Source organism: Ustilaginoidea virens, chromosome 3 (assembly GCF_000687475.1).
Source record: "Ustilaginoidea virens chromosome 3, complete sequence".
NCBI lineage: Eukaryota > Fungi > Ascomycota > Sordariomycetes > Hypocreales > Clavicipitaceae > Ustilaginoidea > Ustilaginoidea virens.
In genome coordinates this window covers 3,718,855-3,736,013 of record NC_057318.1, presented here as the reverse complement: position 1 = coordinate 3,736,013, position 17,159 = coordinate 3,718,855, and the positions used below count along the sequence as shown (strand labels likewise).

Below are 17,159 nucleotides of genomic sequence, written 5' to 3'. Positions count from 1 at the left end.
CATCGCCGGCTGGCTGCCTATCGCCGCAGATCGCGGACGGGACATTGACGAGGCCACCACAGATAACCAACCACCGACCAGAACCACAGAACCACAGAACCACAGACCACCGACGTGTGTGTCTTTGCGCCACCTTTTTGCATCGCGTCTGGTCCCCGTCAATCAAATCAATCAATGTCGGGATTCTTCATCAGACGAGCTAAACCACCAGCATCAGCCCCATTGTCCCGACTAGGCCTGGGGACAAGTAATTATCTTCTTCCTCGTCTTTCGTTTCCTTTTTCCCTCGGACGGCACGGCACGGCCGTTATTTAATCCGGTTTGATTGCAAACCTTCAACTGTCAATCCCTGCGAGCGAATAGCCGCAGGTTGCTTGCACTGGGGCAGCCCGGGAGATTGCAGGCCACCTTTTCTCTTTTCTTTTTTTTTCCTCCCCTTTTTTTTTCCCGAGGGGGGGTTTTTTCTTCCCTTTTTTGTCCCCCTTTTTTTTTCCTTTTTTTTTTTTGCCCCCTGGCCTGCCTCCTCCCTCTGGCGGGCCAAGTAAGCATAACCTACCTCTTAGCCATAGTGCTGGTCCCTGAGCTGTTTAGACGGGCTAGCGCAGCCTGCTAGCGCTCCTCGCTCCACCAGTCAAATTCAGTACTTTCTTTTCACAAACCAACAAGTCGTAGAGTCAAAGTGCCCGCTGGCCTTTCCTTGTCTTGCAACGCGACGAGGCCACCAGACAGACAGACAGACAGATAGACAGACAGACCCCTTGACAACAAGGGACTGCTTGTTGCCGGCAAAACCCCCCAATTCGACTTGATTCAGCCTCGTCAATCCTTCAGTCATATCTTGCTGCCATCGTCGTCGCACACCGGTCAGCCCTCCTCGTTTTCAATCCGGATTCCGCTCTTCGCCCTTGGCTCTCAGCAGCCCGTCCTTCTCATCACTCGCGACCGTCGCCTCGCCGTCGCCGACTTTCAAATCAACAAAGTTACATCTCGGCTTCCAAGCTGGCTCCTTCAAGGCTATCGGCCGGCTCCTCGAGCTCCGTCAACGACCGGCCTTTTGTCTCCCATCATCGTCGACGCTCTTCAGCCGGGGCTCACACCTTGAGCGAACAGCGATCTGGTACCTTTCTTGAGATCCAGCCCAAGCAAGCCAATAAAGCGTCGACTCTCTCACCTGTTCCCGGTGCGTACACGTAACACTGGCCAATCTTGTTTTTCCTTGTCGTCTTTTTTTTTTATGATTTATAATTTTTTTTTTTAAATTTTTTACCCTTTTCCCCTGTCAAACATTAAACGATCACGGGCTGTGTCACGCCGGTTGCGCAACCTCAAGTCGGATCCTCAGACGAGCTAACACGTCTTGCATCCAGGTACACCTGCCACCCCCATGTCGTTATCGCGCAGTCCATCACCTGTGCCAGGTGGTGGTTGGGCAAGCCCGGGCCTGAATATCAACAGTGATCGGTCGAGTCCCGTGGATGCTCCTCCCTCTGGCTCAATGTCTTGGGAATCTGCCAAAATGCGGCGTCATGGAGCCAAAGGATACCCTTCCTTCTCCACACACAACCAAGGCTTCTTCACGCGCCATATGCGGCGCCTTTCGAGTAGCTTGCCACGATTCAAGTCCAGTTCTGCTCATGCTCAATGCGATGACAAGGACAAGCCCAGTCATGGCAATTGGCCAGGACGCAATATCCCTTTCGTCGGAAGAATACGCTCCGTCTTTGGCCGAATGGGCCGAAAGCTGAAGATCAGACTACTTATCGGCCTGGTTATTCTGCTTTGTGTATACATATTTTACCACTCACGTAAGTGCTCTGGCGTCATCTCGTCATTTCGCTAGCTTGGCAGTCGTTTCCGGGGGAGACACTCGTCTAACGCGTTTTTTCTCTCTCTTTCTTTACAACCGCATCAGCCCTAGTGTACTGGTACAGAAGAGCAAGCTGGGGGGGCGGTGGCTCAAAATTCGTCGTTATCCTAGCCGCAAACGTGGGTGGAGGTGTCATGGAGTGGAAAGGAGCCCGTGAATGGGCCATCGAGCGTGACAGCGTGCGCAACAAACGGAAATACGTCTCCAGGTGGGGCTACGACTTCGAAATTGTCGACATGAAGACTAGAAAGAAGTATGCGCACGAGTGGCGGGAGAGCTGGGAGAAGGTGGACTACGTTCGAAGCGCCTTGCGGAAATATCCTAATGCTGAGTGGTGAGTTGCATCGACGAATTGCTGCCGCCGTGGCTGATGGGGTCGCATACTGGAGGGAAAGGATCCCGGCTTGGGCTAATGCTTTTTGGGCCTGCGTTACAGGTTTTGGTGGCTTGATCTGAACACGATGGTGATGGAGCCGTCGTATTCTCTGCAGAGCCACCTTTTCAACAATCTCGAGAAACTCGTCTACCGCGACATCAACGTGTACAACCCACTCAACATTACGCATCCGCTTACGTACCCGTACCTCGATACGTCAGCGACGAGTCCCGTGGGAGACGGCAACATGAACTCGGTAAACTTGCTTCTGTCGCAAGACTGCTCCGGCTTCAACCTCGGATCCTTCTTCCTGCGACGTAGCGCGTGGACAGAACGTCTGCTGGACATTTGGTGGGACCCCGTTGCGTACGAACAGAAGCACATGTCTTGGGAGCACAAGGAACAGGACGCGCTGGAGACGCTCTACAGCAATCACGCCTGGGTGCGCGAACACATTGGCTTTCTCGCCCAACGCAAAATCAACAGCTTCCCTCCTGCCGCTTGCGGAGACGGCAAAGGCACCAACGACACCCGCTTCCACTACAGCCAGGAAGACCGCGACTTTGTCGTCAACATGGCTGGATGCGAATGGGGGCGAGATTGCTGGGGGGAAATGTACCACTACCGAGAGTTTAGCTATTGGCTGAACCGAAATCTCTGGGAACGTTTCAAGGAAGACTTGGTGGCTGTCATTTGGTTCAAGCTCACCGGCAAGTGGGTTAAGCTGTGACGAAATCGTCAAACCGTCCCCCCCCCCCCCCCCCCCCCCCCCTTAAATCAATGCCAGAGCTGCAGTCGATATCCCTCCCGTTTTAATGCAGGGATGTTGCTGCATCCCAGCCACTCGGCATTTGATTATCGAATCGACATCGGCACGATGGACCCGCTACCTCCCCGGCGCGTTGCGTTTATTCGGATTTGCTGCTTCACTAGCGTACTTTACGGCTGGACGATTTTAACGAGGAGAGGGGTCGAGGGCGGGAAGATGCGGAGGATGACGGAAAGAAACAAGTGGACAAGGGAAACGGCACATATGATTAACTGACCAGGCTGGGATGAGATGATGAGCACGGTCGACGGCATTCCCAACGAGTCGACTCAGTCAGGATGGTACACCCACGGACATTCGGGGGTGAAGAGACGACGCTTGCGACGACGCTTGCTTCTGCGGGATTGTACAGCGTGCGACTGATGACTCCGGTTCAGCCGTGTAGGGTTTCGCGGATCAAGCGCTGTACAACAACATGATGAGCTTGCATACCTCTGGTGAGAGTGGTTCGACGAAGGGGGACGTGGCACAAAATCACACGAGGCGCTCACATTTGGTGAGCAAGGGGGTTCAAGAGAGGTGTAAACATGGCGGTTTTTTTTTTTTTTTGCTTCTTCTTTTTTTCCCCGCTTCTTCTTTTCTCGTCTTCTTTCTTCTTTCTTCCTTCCTCTTCTTTCCTTCCTCCTTTTTGTTCTCCTTTGATGGTTTCCCCACCCTTGTTCAAGGGTTCTTGTCGTTTATCAAAGTCCAGGTTACATTACCAAGCATGCATGCGGCCGCTTCTCAAAGCCGGCCCAGAAAGGCGCTGGGAGCTTTACCTACCTACCTATCTTACCTATTCACCGAAGAAACCTGCCGAGGGCGGACTCTAATCTTCTTGTGGGTCTTTGTTTTGGACACGACCAGGCTTTTTTGTAAACATTTCTCGATACCTGTACGGATTAGGGTAGGGCAAAAGATTTCTTTCTCCATACTGCTTTGTCCCACAACCGATTTTTTGCGTGCGAGCTTTGGGCTTGAACTCTTCCCCAGGGGCAAGTGCTGGCCACGAGCCATGGTGTACGTGGTGGGCTGCCGTGTCGGGAGCGAGGTGACTGAGTCGGGTCACGGCGGGTTGAAGCAAGCCCGTTGGTACGGCCCGCAAGCTGAGAGTGAGCGATGGACGTGTAGCCGGCGGGGAGTTGGACGTGGCAGCATTGGCGAGGTGAAGGTGATGAACGATGGATGGAGGGGATTGCATGGGCTGGTGTTCATGAGCAGGGAAGCGTCGACGTGCTGGAGCGGCGAGGGCGGCGAGGGCATGAAATGATCAGGGACGAACAATGGGCTCGACAGCCGCAGGGTCTACGCCTTGGCTTGGGCACGCTTCGACAGTTGGCGTCAGGAGATGAGATGGCGGCTCGCGGTCGCGGAGCGTTTCAAGACGTGCGCATGGAGAGGAGCTGAGCTACAGGAGGGATTGATGCTGGCGTTGGAGGGAACAAAAGAACTGATCATCCCGGTATGGCAGGCCGTGGCACACGGACCTGTTGCCCAAGATGATGATAATTGCGCGATGCTCGATAGCCCGTCCGTCTGCAGTGACGTCGTGCAAGTCGGCCGAGTGTCCCCCGGGGTGCAAGGCCAGCCGACGCAGAGCTGGATCCCGCCCAGGACGATGAAGGACGATGAATCACCTCGCCTGGGCGCGTAGACGATGCATGGCCCGGGCTCCGAGAGCCTGACAAGCCCTTTGGCAGCCAAAAACCTCCGCATCCAACCAGGGCCCAGGCTATTAGGCTCAACGGGGGGGGGGGGCATTGTCTCCGGCGACAAAAACCTTGTTCTGCACATCACCCACCCCATGTTGCACAGTTTCATGTGTCATTGAGCAGGAGGCTGCATCATCGGCTGCTCGGCCGGACTGACGGGTTCGAACTTTTGGGTCCAGCATCCCAGCATCCCAGCATCCCAGCATCCGTCATGTAGGGCAGGGCCATGGGCATGTTTCATGGGCGCCGAATGCGCCGTTTCCGGGCAAATACCAGTGGCTGCAGCGTGCTTGCTCGCGCCGAGCCTGTTTTGTTGGTGGTGGTCATGTCGGCAACAAGCGCCCCTGCCCCGCTCCCCGACAGGACTTTTCCCTCCGCGACGGGCTGCCGAGGGGGTCGACAGACTGAAGATGAAGAATATGTTTCTTTTGTGAAACCATGGCCCTCTTTCAATGGCAGCTTCGGCCCTTCTCTCTCTCTCTCTTTTCTTTTCTTTTTTTTTTTTTTTTCAATTTTTAATTTCCCGCTCGAGGCAAGAAGCGGATTTGTGCAGTTCCATGTGGCGATGCCTGCAGATGGATTCGAAGCACGGGGAAGGGAGGGTTGGAGGCGGGAGGCACACATGCCAATTGTCGATTCTCCAAGCGGCCCTTTTTGGTGCAGACGGGGCTTGGAGGCCGTCTCTGCTCGCAGGAAAGCACGCCAGTTAGTGGGCGTTGACCGAGGGTAGATGAGAGAAGAATGATTCAATAGAGCATCAATCCGCAGTTCTGATGCAAGCAAGTTGTACAAGCGTGCTGTGCACCTAGGTACCTACATAGGTACCTATTGGGTTGGGTTAATGGTCGGGTCGCGCTTTCCTCCTCCCTCCGCCCTGCCAACCCAGGGGCTGCCCAATAGATCTCGGTAGCTCCTGCCCTCCCTCCGTCCCCCCGGTCGCCCTCGGCGCTTGGCTTTCCCTGCCCGCGGAAACGTCAAGTGCAGCCCCACCCACCACTGGCCCCCAGAGCAAGAGCGGCTTTGCCAGGCACGAACGAACAAAGGCAGGGGCGGGGGGGGGGGCGCTTTGGCTTTGGCATCCAGCATCGCTACTGCCTGGCCCCCCCCCCCCCACCCCCGGCCGTCGTCTTGGCGTTTCCCCCGAGTCGAGCCGTGATTGGGCCGCTGGCCAAGAACGCCAGAGTCTCGGATTCCATGGCCTTGACGGCGGCGGCTGGCCTTGGGCTTTGGAATGCGAACCACCCCCGGATGAAGATTTTTGTGACAAGGGCCTTTTGCTGCCGCATGTCCGTGGGCCCGTAAGCTGGCAACCCTCACGTTATTTCTCGGGTTTTCTGTCGTCGAAACGAAACGAATTGGGTGGATCCCACGAGTCTACCGAGTACCACCACCACGGCCATGGCTGGGAGGTCTGGTCTGGGCAAGCAAGCCATGTTGGTCTGTTGTCCGCAGACTCGCTCGTCCGTCTGGCGTCAGTTGCATGTATGTCAAGGGGCTGCTCACTTCTCGCACCACTCACTAACCACTGACCACTGACCACTGACCACTAGCTGAGCTGACCGACTTGCACAATGGCCCCGAAAACACCAGGCGCCCGTCTTCCATATTTAGCCATCGACGTTCCCCGGTCGAGGTCCAACATGTCTCTTCACTGTCGCCGCAGTTTCACAGGTTCCGTTGACGGATCCAGTCGTCTGATACTCTGCCGTTCAATCCTTCCGGCAGCTGCTTCTCACCAAGGCCTCACCCTTTTCTCAGCCTCGTCTTCTACTGTACAATACTGCAGAGCACGCAGTCGTCTCGTCTCGCCTTCACTGTCCTTGTCAATAGTCTTGCCGATTCCTTTCTTTCTGAGCCCTGGCCAAACTCTTTAGCTTGGCCTATTGTTTTTTTATTTTTTTATTTTTTTTCCCGCTTCCCTTCAGTCAAAACTACACACTCTTTTGCCATCATTGTTCACGCCTACATCCATTGTTCCTTTCGGCCGACTCGGTTCTCGTCGTTCAGACTCGACTGACCGCCTCACAATAAAGGCTGCAGCAATTTTAGAAGCTTCTTTCCACTATTCACAGATCTCGTGGTGGTCTTGCTGGTCGTTGCTTGTTTTGTTCAACACGCACGTCACTCAGAGGGCAACGTGTTGCAGCAACACGGGCCTCTCGCACTGATCTCGACTCGCACAATCGCGTGTTGAGCCGGAAAGATTCGAGCATCTCACGGCTCCCTTACCAGCTTCTTTTTCCTTTCTCCCTGCTCAACGCTGAAGTGCCGGTCACGCAGCGAAGACACAAACCCCCCCGCGGAAACAACTCTCGCTTTATACTACCTTACATCTTTGTGACTATCAAGTGCTTTCAACCCAAGTCGTATATACGACGTATCGGCAGCATGCGCTTCTCTAGTAGCCTCAGGGCCCTTGGCGGTACAGTTGTCCTGGTTGCAGGAATAGCCCGGGCACACTATCAACTCGAGACAACATATGACACTACCAATTTCTTCGACTCCTTCGACTTCTTCACCGGGCCAGACCCTACCAAGGGTTTTGTCGAGTACGTCGACAGCAACACTGCCAACAAGGAGGGCTTGGCTGGCTACGCCAAGGGCGGCATCTTCATGGGCGTCGATTACAAGACCAAGAACCCTGCCATGGGCCGCAAGTCTGTCCGCGTAACCTCTCATAAAGCCTTTACGCGAGGCTTGTTCATTGCGGACATTGCTCACATGCCGGGGAGCATTTGCGGCACATGGCCGGCGTTCTGGATGTTCGGCCCCAACTGGCCCGTATCCGGGGAGATTGACATTATCGAAGGCGTCAATGCCCAGGCCAAGAACGCCATCACTCTTCACACCAAGCCAGGCTGCACCGTCTCCAACCATGGATCCCTGGCTTCGACCAAGTTTGTCTCCGCAGACTGCGGTGCCCATGGCACATCGGCCGGTTGCGGCCAACGCACCGACGACAATCAAAACTACGGTGACGGTTTCAACGCCATCGGCGGCGGTGTCTATGCCACCGAGTGGACGTCGGACCACATTGCCATCTGGTTCTTCCCTCGGTCCCAAATCCCCCGAGACATACAGGCCGAAGATCCCAATCCCAAAGACTGGGGGACTCCTCTGGCCAGATTTGCCGGCGGACCGTCTTGCAAGCTCGACGACCACTTTGCCAACAACCAGCTCGTGTTTGACACGACGTTTTGCGGCGACTGGGCGGGTTCTCCCAGCGTTTGGGGGTCAGACCCCGAATGCTCTGCCTTGGCCCCGACTTGCCAGGACTACGTGTCCAACAACCCGGCCGACTTTGCCGACGCTTTTTGGGTGGTCAACTCCGTCAAGGTGTATCAGAAAGGTGCCGGTGACCAAGGCCAGTCGACGCGGATTCAGCCAACCAACAAGACTCGCGCCAGGCCGACGTTGCGGCCCACATCCACAAACACTCCTCAGCCAGGATATCAGCCCCAGCCTACTACTACATCAACGCAGGGCGATTTTCAGTCTCAGCCAGGATATCAACCCCAGCCTACTACTACTTCAACGCAGGGCGATTTTCAGTCTCAGCCAGGATATCAACCCCAGCCTACTACTACTTCAACGCAGGGCGATTTTCAGTCTCAGCCTTCTGGACAGGCTTTCCCAAGTGGTCAACCTCAGCCTACTATTCCAGCTCCAGGGGCTCCCCAGTCTCAGCCTTCCACGCAGGCCGTCCCAAGTGGGCAACCGCAGGTGCAGAATGACGGGTCCTGGAATGGAAAAGTCTGGAACGGGGAGCCCTGGGGCTCCAGAAGGCGGGACGGGAGTAGTGCCAAGCTTTTCAGTCTCTAGGCACTATCTCAAAGACGTGCAACCGACTCGAGCATGCAATATTTACACGGGAGAGTGAGAGGGAGAGCGAAAGGGATCGACCAGTTGGTTGACCATAGATACCCGAGGGACAGGTTCCCACGAGCAAAACTGACGACGGCGATGCTACCGTACAATTTCGTTCAGATGCCCATCTTTTGGCAGTATTTACTTATTCTTTTCTTGATCTGTATGTATTAAGCTTGGACTTGGTTGGGAGATTGGGTGCTGCCCGTTTTGTTTCGTTGTATATATTCTAGCTATACTGTTGATACTGTTGGCGGCTCTTGCTGCTCGTACATTTGCAGACAGCTCGGTTCATCTAAAAACAGAGTTGTCGGATGACGCGAGACGTTACCACGCCGAGCCTGATGCCTTTTCACCGTGATTGCGAGCCATCCATGGACCTTTTCCCCAGAAGAACTCAGGACCACTGTGATGCTTTCTTTGCACGGCCAGGGAAACCACGTTCGCCCGTTACCAGTCTCACACGCCCATCAACCCGCCCGTCGCTCCTCCCTCACCCAACCCGACGACAAACCCCCCTCCCGGGCGCGTGACGGGCTTCCTTCCCTCCCTCCACACTCGCCGGACGCCATGGAAGCCCTCTGCCCTCGCCCCCCTCGTCCGCCACCTTTGAACGCGTCCAAACCCCCCCTGAGCGGCTCCGCAAAACAACGCCAGCATCTTACCCGCCGCTTCACCGCGCAGAAGAAATGGTGTCCTGCATCTTGATCCTCCTGCTTGGCTGGCCGGTCGCCGCTGGTGCCGGTGCCGGTGCCGGTGCCGGTGCCGGCTGTCCCGCGCCCGCGCCCGCGCCCGCTCCCACCAAGAGACACACCCGGCTCTCAAACACGGCGGCGCGGGCCGCTGCGACAACCAACGGGTACCCCTGCGACTACAAGTACTGCGACGGGCGGGGCTCCATGTGGTGCTACTACTGGGACGGGGTGACTGCATACGACGTGTCCAAGGGTCCGATTCCGGCCGAGACGAGGGTCCCGGTTGGGCTGTGTTGAGAGAGGGCTCGGCGCGATGGATGGTTCCGTGTCGTGCTGTGCGGGCGCTTGAGGTCCAAAGGGAAGAGGGTGTTTCGATCTGGCGTTTCGTCGGGCAGACAAGGCTCGCGGGGGGGGGTGGAAGGAGGGGGGATTATTCCCTTGTTTTCTTCTTTATGCTTCATTTTTGCGCGTCGCGCCGCTTCTGCATCAGTTCCTGTAGCCTAGTAGAACTTTGTTAACGACATGCACAGTCAGGACTCAGCATCATGACGGGAGTGGACCTGCTTGAACAGAGTGTATTCTTTTTTTTTCTTTTTTTTTTTTTTAATAAAATCCATGACGCTTGCTACCTAGCTGCATCTTGCTTGCTTTGCTCCACGGTGCTAGTCTCGGTCGGACAAGAGCCCGCGTCCTTGTGCTTCGTCCTCTACACCCTGCTTGGCCGAGCCGGCGTCGTCGCTAATCCTCATGGCGAAGATGCATGACGCCAAGACAAAGATGCCGCCGAGAGCCATGACGATGGCAAAGCTGCGGTCGCCCGGCGTGCCTCGCGGCTTCTGCACGAGCTTGAACACCACGCTGGACCCCAGGGTTGCTATCATTTGCGGAACCGCGATCGCCATGTTGTGGATGCCTAGGATGACGCCAGCCTGGTCCGTCTCTTGCTCGGCCGCGGCGCCCTCGACATCCAGGTCTTGCGAGTTGCCGCTAGACGAGGACGAGGACGCCGCCGCTACCGCCGACGCTTGTGGAGCGCGGCCGCGGGAAGGCGTCATGTCGCGGAGCTTTTTTGCTCGAGCAGCGACGTCCCGCCGGCTGATTTCGGCGCTGATGACGGCCCACGGGGCCCAGAGGGTCATGGCCCAGGTTATGCCGGTCAGGCCTATCAGCACGGTGGCCGCGGCGACGGACGTGACGAGCACCGTGCAAAACATGCAGCCCGCAAACAGGAACAGGGAGCCCAGCCAGGCCCTCTTCAAGGTGAGGCCCGGGATCCTCAGGCAGTCGAGGCGCCATCTCCCGAGCACGCCGCGCTTGTCCGCGGGGGCGGGCTGGCTGTCAAACGTGGGCGCGATGAAGAAGGGCAGGAAGACGTTGGTCAGCAAGCTGACGACGGCGTTGACCAGCAGGGCAAACGTGCCGACGCGGGTGGCCCGCTCGTAGACGGCGTCCAGCTCCTCGGGCGGCATGCGGGGGTTCTCCCGCAGCCAGGGCTGGACGTAGATCTCGCCAACGTACGACGACGTGTAGAACAGGAGGGGGAAGAAGCCGACCCACGCGCAGAACTGGACCTGGCACACGCGCATCGTCTGCGGGGGCAGGCGCTTGATGGACGTGAGGATGCTGGAGAAGAAGGCGAAGATGCCGGGCGTCTTGCGGGCCCGCGAGCCGTCGGCGCGGGGGTCCCGCTCGCGCACGAGGGCGGCGCTGAGGGCGACGGTGACGGCCAGGCCTATGCTGGCGATGGCGCAGAGGATCTTGAACTGGTTGTTGCCTCCCAGGAACCAGAGGTACGTGGGGAGGTGGACGTAGCCGGCCAGGTAGCCCAGGATGTTGCCGAAGCCGGTGACGCGGCTGGCCATGGAGTTTGCCTCCTCCTGCTGGTGGGCGGGGGCGCAGTCGACGATGAAGGCCCTGATGGCCGCCTGGACGGTGTTGATGGCGATGTCGAGCAGGTAGATGCCGACCACGGCCGAGACAATGACGGCGACCCTGACCCCGGCGGACTCGGGGTCGGCGCCGAGCAGCAGGCCCAGGGCGCCGCCGACAATCTCGCGCGTCCAGGCCAGGAACAGCAGGCCGGCGACGGTGGCGACGGTGCCGCCGACCATGAAGGGCCGGCGCTTGCCCCAGCCGAGGCGGCAGTTGTCGCTCAGGATGCCGACGTACGGCACCACCAGCGTGCCGGTCAGCGGGCCGGCGATCCACACCAGGGCCATGAGCGACTTGCTCAGCCCGAGGGAGAGCAGGTACGGCGACCCGTTGGAGAGCTCCACGGACCACGCAACCTGCAGCCCGGCGATGCCGACGGTCAGCGCGAGCATGTACCACATGCCCTTGGTTTCCTGGCTCGCGTCGGCCGCCGGCGGCGCGGGGAGGTGCTGCCGCCGCCGTCTGGGCGCGGCATGCGCGTCGGACTCGTCGCCGCTGAGCAGCGGAGAGCTTTCATCGGCGCGGGAGCTGATTTGCTGGGCGGCGGGCCGGGGGCCGGACCGAGGGCTGCCGGGTAACTTTGCGGGCGTTTGCCCGGGGGGGGCCTGCTCGGCTGCCCGGCCGTCTGGACTGTCGAGAGGGCTGTTTCCCGGCGAGCCGGCCATTGACGGGGGAGCCGGCACCGGGCCTGGGGTCGGACGGGGGCTGGTCGCGCCGCAAGCTTGTTCGGACGGGGGAAGAACCGGCGTTGTCTGGCGGAGCAGGCTGCCACCACGGTGCGAACGACGGGAGTGGACGGGGGGGGAGGGCGTAAAGGATGATGGATATCTGGGTGGGAGTGCAGGGCGGTCTTTTTTGCTTTTATTTTAAGCGCAACGTTGAACCCGATGCATTATGCGTCGAGAGAGGGAAAAAGGTCTGCGTTTGTTCGATGGGCACGGGGAGCAGCCACGCGACGCGGACGTCACGGCGGCCTGAGGTCACGCGCTCGCGGTCATTGGGCGGGCGAGGCGGCCGGGTTTGTCATGGCAGCTGGCGGTTGGCGGTTGGCGGTTGGCGGTTGGCGGTTGGCGGTTGGCGGTTGGCAGTTGGCACTGGCAGTGGGGTTGGCGGGCTACAGCCCTGTCAGCTGCCCGAGGCGGGGGCACAGCAGGTCAACTGGCAGCGTTACGCGCCTGGAAAGTACCAGCCGCTACATACATGTATGGACTTCTTTTTTTAGGTACGGCTTGTCGTGTCTCGTCGCTTCTTCAGGCCGTGGTCATGTTTCGCAGCTACCAGACTTGATGATTCCAAGGATCCACGCGTTGAGCATGAGCTTGCTGCAGAGGAGGCGGCGGCGGCGGCGGCGGCGGCGGCGGCGGCGGCAGCAGGAGGGGCTGCCGTGCTAACCGTGGCCTTGGGGGAAAAGATGTGAAGACGCCGCCGGCAGTGCCCAGTCAGGCCGTGATCCGGGTTGTCCGAATCTGTTGCACTAATAAAATGCGACACCGCGCAATGTGCGGCTGTAAAATCAGGCTTCATATACTGCGATGGGATGCCTTTCCAGAGGGTGTCCGTGAGTCCTCCGAGAGGGACACATGAAATGCCCTCTGCAATCATGCTGAAAAACCATGCCAGCTTGCCGGTTGGCTACCTGCGGAGTCGGCCGCTTGCCTTGCCCCCGCGGTTGGCGTCAATGTGCGGGCCGGGAAATTCCGCGAAACGGGGATTGGTGCGACGTGGGGCCCGGCGCCTCTCGAGTGACGTCACGTCGCCGTGCAGCTCGCCACAACAAGACGTCGGTCCGCACGGCGCGGTTCCGGGTCCCTCGCGGCGACCGACATCCACGCCCGGGAAAAGCCTCGATTTCCCGTGGAAAGCCGCGTTCCAGTCCTTGCCCCAACCCCTGCGCGGCCATGCCCGACCAAGTGGTTGGAGTACCGAGTACTGACGGGTAGATCGCCGCGAGTAAGAGCCAAGACCCCGATGGCAAATAGGAGCAGCGCGGCTGTCGAAGAAAGTTTTTAACAAGGTCCGCGGGTACCGCGGCTTTTCGGTGGCCGCAGAACCGGCGGTAACAGGAAGTGTAACTCTGTATAGTGCTGCGTTGGATGTGGGACATCACCGCCGCGTTGTTTCGTTTGGTCAAAGGTGCCAGGGGTGGCATTTGGTGGCCGTTGCTGGGTTACGTTGGCTAAATGGAATTCTTGTTACTAAGGTTCGGCTTTCTTGCCATGAAATCCTTCCTTCTGCGCTGCGTATAATGGTGCGAATTATTTGTGCCAAGGGCACAATTATATAGCGTAGGTGTAATGACACGAAATATCGATGCAAAGGGCACAATCATGCAATGTAGGCATGATGATACGAACCATCCGATGCAAAGGGCACAATCATGTAATGTAGGCACGATGATACGAATCATCCGATGCAAAGGGCTCAATCATGTATTGTAGAGCAGCATATATAGCGGCGCTAGTCGGTCATGTAGAAACAAGGACATCAGCAAGGACACCTTATCATATACCATACTCAGCCTTTAGGTACACAGGCAACTGGCCAAATCCCTCAATTTTATATCCACGAGAGTCGGTCAGAGCAATAAATACGGCTTTCGTCTGTCAAGTGATGTTCCTTTCGGGGTAGATGTTAATGCTTAACGAGGGTGCACATTACAGCGTGCTTTTCTACACCAAGTAACTTCTAGTCCAGAGACCGCGGTCGCGTGATACTCTACGCAAGGTGAGTTGCTTGAAGTCGTTATCAAGCCAAGCTGTGGTGTGGCTGACCGATCCTGGCTGTGCTTGGCTGTGCTTGGCAGTGCTCGTGAGTCTCAGACAATGGAACAAATTTCGTGGTCTAGACTACATAATTAGTAAAGCCGGCGCCTACTTGCGACGTCGTACGTGTCCGCCCCGGGGCCAGCCAGCCAACCAGCGCCAACTTCCAAGGAGGGCGGCGCAGCAACCTGTCACGCGAGAAGGCACGTGAGTACGGGCATACTACAGTACACTATAGATTCCCACTTTTGCATCGTGCACCGTGCACCGTGCACCGTGCTCCATGCCAGTTGGCGGCGGCCTGCCTCCATCGGACGATCGTAGTCTCGTACACTGGCGGCGTACGGGACGACCATTCTAGAACCGTTCTGGAAGGACGGGACGGCCGAGGGAAGACGAAACAAGCGTCTTGTCCTCCCCAACACGAATCGACCACCTGCAGGAGTGCTGGCGAGTCATGCTAGTCGTAGCGTGCAGTGCAGTGCAGTGCAGTGCAATCCGTGAAACGCCGGGCAACACTGCGCTTTCCGCTGTCTCGCTCGCATTGACCTGGACTTGATCTTTGCTACAGTACAACTGGCCGGCCCCCCACCTTCCTCCCCCCCCCTTCTCAAGCCCTACTATGTACCACTACCAGCCCAGCCCGCATGGATAAAGAATGTCCCGCCAGCTCCCAACCGCATGCGTGTGCGCTATGCAGCATGAAACCTTGCGAGAAGCCGTCGGGTCTGTCTCTGCCCTGTTTTCTCTTTGCCGCCTCGGTTCCCTCCTCCTCCTCCTCCTCCTCCTCCTCCTCCTCCTCCTCCTCCTCCTCCTCCTCCCCCCATCCCCCCCCTTCCCCCCCAAACCCACAAAAAAAAAAAAAAAAAAAAAAAAAGAGGTGGGGGTGCGGGGGGTGCGGAGGGAGGGGCTCATGCCTTGGGTCCTTCCTTGTTCTGTTGCCAGCTTGCTTGGTGCATGCACAAGTTCCACCCCTCAGCGAAGCAGCCGGCCGCCAGCCGCCAGCTAGCTGCCAGCCTATCGATTGCGGCGGGTTTCGCATCGCGGCTCCACTGCAAATGCTCTCTCCCCCGTAGGCTGCACTGCATGTGCACTCATCAATTCAAATTTTCAATGTTTGCATATCTGGGCACGCATACTCCGTACTGGCTCGCAAGCCCCGGGTGGGGTGGCGGCGCCTAGGCTACGCATACGCAGTAGGGAGTGCAACCCGTGCACCCCCCAGCGCGGATGGCTTTCTGCAATGGCTAAGCTGTGTCACCTTGCAGAAAGTAACGTGAACGCCAGGCGCCGTGCTGGCGGCGTCCCGAGGAACCATTGAAAGTTTTCCAGTCCGTACCCGCCCGCCTTCGCCACCCAACAAGGACCCGCCGCACTCCGCACTTGGCAGACAAGACAGACAAGACGGACAAAACAGACAAAACAGACAAAACACCTACGGTCTAGGGCTGCCTAACCCCTACACCCCCCGAGTCCTTGGACCCCTCCAGAGACCGAGGGGCCTCCACCCCGGACAGAAATGGGCCGAAAGGAGGTTGCCAGTGGTTTGCCATGACCAATGGAGACTTGTTGGACTTGTTTAGGTCTGGGGGATTGCGAGAACGCTTTTCCTCCTTTTGCCAACCAACCCCCAAAGTTCCCACCAACCCCAACCAACCGCGAGGGCTTTTGCGGGCGCCACTCTTCGCCTTCGCCTTTGCCTTTTCGCAGAGTTGCGTTGCCGTGTATGCGGTGTATGCGGTGTTTGCGGTGTTTTGCCTGCCGACTTTGCCAGCCTTCCCCGATCCAGATCCGCGAGTCCTTTCAGAAGCCCCGTGTCATTTTCGTCTTTTATTATAACAAACATCTGCCACCCTGCCGTCATTGTTTCGTTTCCTCCCTTTTGCTACGACAACCTCGTTCCCGCAACCTGCCGTATACTTTCCTGGCTGCCGAAGGGACAGGTCGCCGCCGATTGCTTCTCGCCACCTGAATTCATCGTCCGTGTGGTTTCTCTCTCTCTCTCTCTCTCTCTCTCTCTCTCTCTCTCTCTTTCTCTTCCCAACGGTTACACACGGGTCACGCGAAAAAAGAAAAGAAGGAAAAATCTTGGAGAAACGGACGCGCAAATGGCCATTCGAGATCGTTTCCGTCGCGCCCTCCGCCGGTCCGAGGAGAACTCGGATGCCATCTCTCAGACAGAGAGCAACACGACGACAACGACAAACACGAGCGATACGTCGTCCGTACACAAGTCGACGGCGAGCAGCAAGTTGGCAAGGACGTTTGCATGGCAGCGACGCTCAAAAGACGAACCCGACAAGGAGGCGAAGCGGAACAGAAAGAACAGCAGGCTGCACCCCAGCCAGCGACCGCTCACGCTGCAGAACCTCAAGCATCAAGAGATGCTGAGCCATTTCACCATGACGTTTGGGGCCAGCGACCCCAGCCAGATCGAAACGCTCAGCTTCGTCGGCGTCAGTCCGTGTTGCACTCGTGCGCCAAGCTTGGACATGCAGAGGCAAGACACTAGGGGGTCCTCGCCGGCGTCGGACTTGCCGAAACCCGACTCGGACCGAGACTGAGGTCCTGGCGAATAGGCGCGCTTGCCTTGCCCCAGTGCGGATCCCCCGCCACTTGTGGTCACTTGTTGTCACTTGCTGGCTCTGCTGGCACTGGGCACTGGGCACTGGGCACTGGGCATTGGCATTGGCACTGGCACTGGCACTGGCACTGGACTGGCCCTGGACTGCCACTGGCTGCTTCGATTCATGGCTAGCCCAAGCGGCCACGACACACCTCAAACCGCCCAGCGCAACGCAAACCCGACCAGACGCAGCCAAACCACGGCCGCCAGCTTGTGCGTGCACCAGACAGACGGCTTGGCTTGGCCGTTTTACCATACGAATGCAGTTGACCAGTCTGCAGGTCTGGCTGGGACTTGTTTGGCCGCTCAAGCAAGCCGGAAGCTCGCCCCCCCCCCCCACAATCACGATTTCTTTCTTTTTTTTTTTTCTCGTTTCTCTTTTTCTCCTTGCAATGACCAATTCTTTTGTCCTGCTCTCTTCAATGCCCCCGAGGGCTGTGGAACAGATGCTGAGTTTCAATCCCAATTAATTGACTCGGAACATCCGAAACCACTCATGTCTGGGCCCAGCATT

The 17,159-nt window shown here is 57.8% G+C and overlaps 7 protein-coding genes across 7 annotated transcripts; 5 read left to right on the top strand and 2 right to left on the bottom strand.

The window, feature by feature from the left end:
• Positions 1-1,729: 1,729 nt before the first annotated feature.
• UV8b_03907 (uncharacterized protein) lies at positions 1,730-2,973 on the top strand (the record flags this gene model as incomplete). Its single annotated transcript, XM_043141405.1, has 3 exons — positions 1,730-1,805; positions 1,913-2,201; positions 2,304-2,973. The coding sequence occupies 3 exons, from the start codon at positions 1,730-1,732 to the stop codon at positions 2,971-2,973; spliced, it is 1,035 nt and encodes a 344-aa protein (XP_042997339.1).
• A 1,426-nt stretch (positions 2,974-4,399) lies between these two features.
• Positions 4,400-4,705, top strand: UV8b_03906 (uncharacterized protein; the record flags this gene model as incomplete). Its single annotated transcript, XM_043141404.1, has 1 exon — positions 4,400-4,705. One exon carries the CDS (start codon positions 4,400-4,402, stop codon positions 4,703-4,705), a length of 306 nt encoding a protein of 101 aa, XP_042997338.1.
• Positions 4,706-7,151: 2,446 nt separating this feature from the next.
• UV8b_03905 (uncharacterized protein) lies at positions 7,152-8,585 on the top strand (the record flags this gene model as incomplete). The annotated part of the gene is made up of 1 exon (XM_043141403.1): positions 7,152-8,585. One exon carries the CDS (start codon positions 7,152-7,154, stop codon positions 8,583-8,585), a length of 1,434 nt encoding a protein of 477 aa, XP_042997337.1.
• A 734-nt stretch (positions 8,586-9,319) lies between these two features.
• Positions 9,320-9,622, top strand: UV8b_03904 (uncharacterized protein; the record flags this gene model as incomplete). Its single annotated transcript, XM_043141402.1, has 1 exon — positions 9,320-9,622. The coding sequence occupies one exon, from the start codon at positions 9,320-9,322 to the stop codon at positions 9,620-9,622; it is 303 nt and encodes a 100-aa protein (XP_042997336.1).
• A 365-nt stretch (positions 9,623-9,987) lies between these two features.
• On the bottom strand, positions 9,988-11,922 carry UV8b_03903 (uncharacterized protein; the record flags this gene model as incomplete). Its single annotated transcript, XM_043141401.1, has 1 exon — positions 9,988-11,922. One exon carries the CDS (start codon positions 11,920-11,922, stop codon positions 9,988-9,990), a length of 1,935 nt encoding a protein of 644 aa, XP_042997335.1.
• A 553-nt stretch (positions 11,923-12,475) lies between these two features.
• Positions 12,476-12,859, bottom strand: UV8b_03902 (uncharacterized protein; the record flags this gene model as incomplete). The annotated part of the gene is made up of 1 exon (XM_043141400.1): positions 12,476-12,859. One exon carries the CDS (start codon positions 12,857-12,859, stop codon positions 12,476-12,478), a length of 384 nt encoding a protein of 127 aa, XP_042997334.1.
• A 3,268-nt stretch (positions 12,860-16,127) lies between these two features.
• UV8b_03901 (uncharacterized protein) lies at positions 16,128-16,583 on the top strand (the record flags this gene model as incomplete). Its single annotated transcript, XM_043141399.1, has 1 exon — positions 16,128-16,583. One exon carries the CDS (start codon positions 16,128-16,130, stop codon positions 16,581-16,583), a length of 456 nt encoding a protein of 151 aa, XP_042997333.1.
• Between the last annotated feature and the right edge of the window lie 576 nt (positions 16,584-17,159).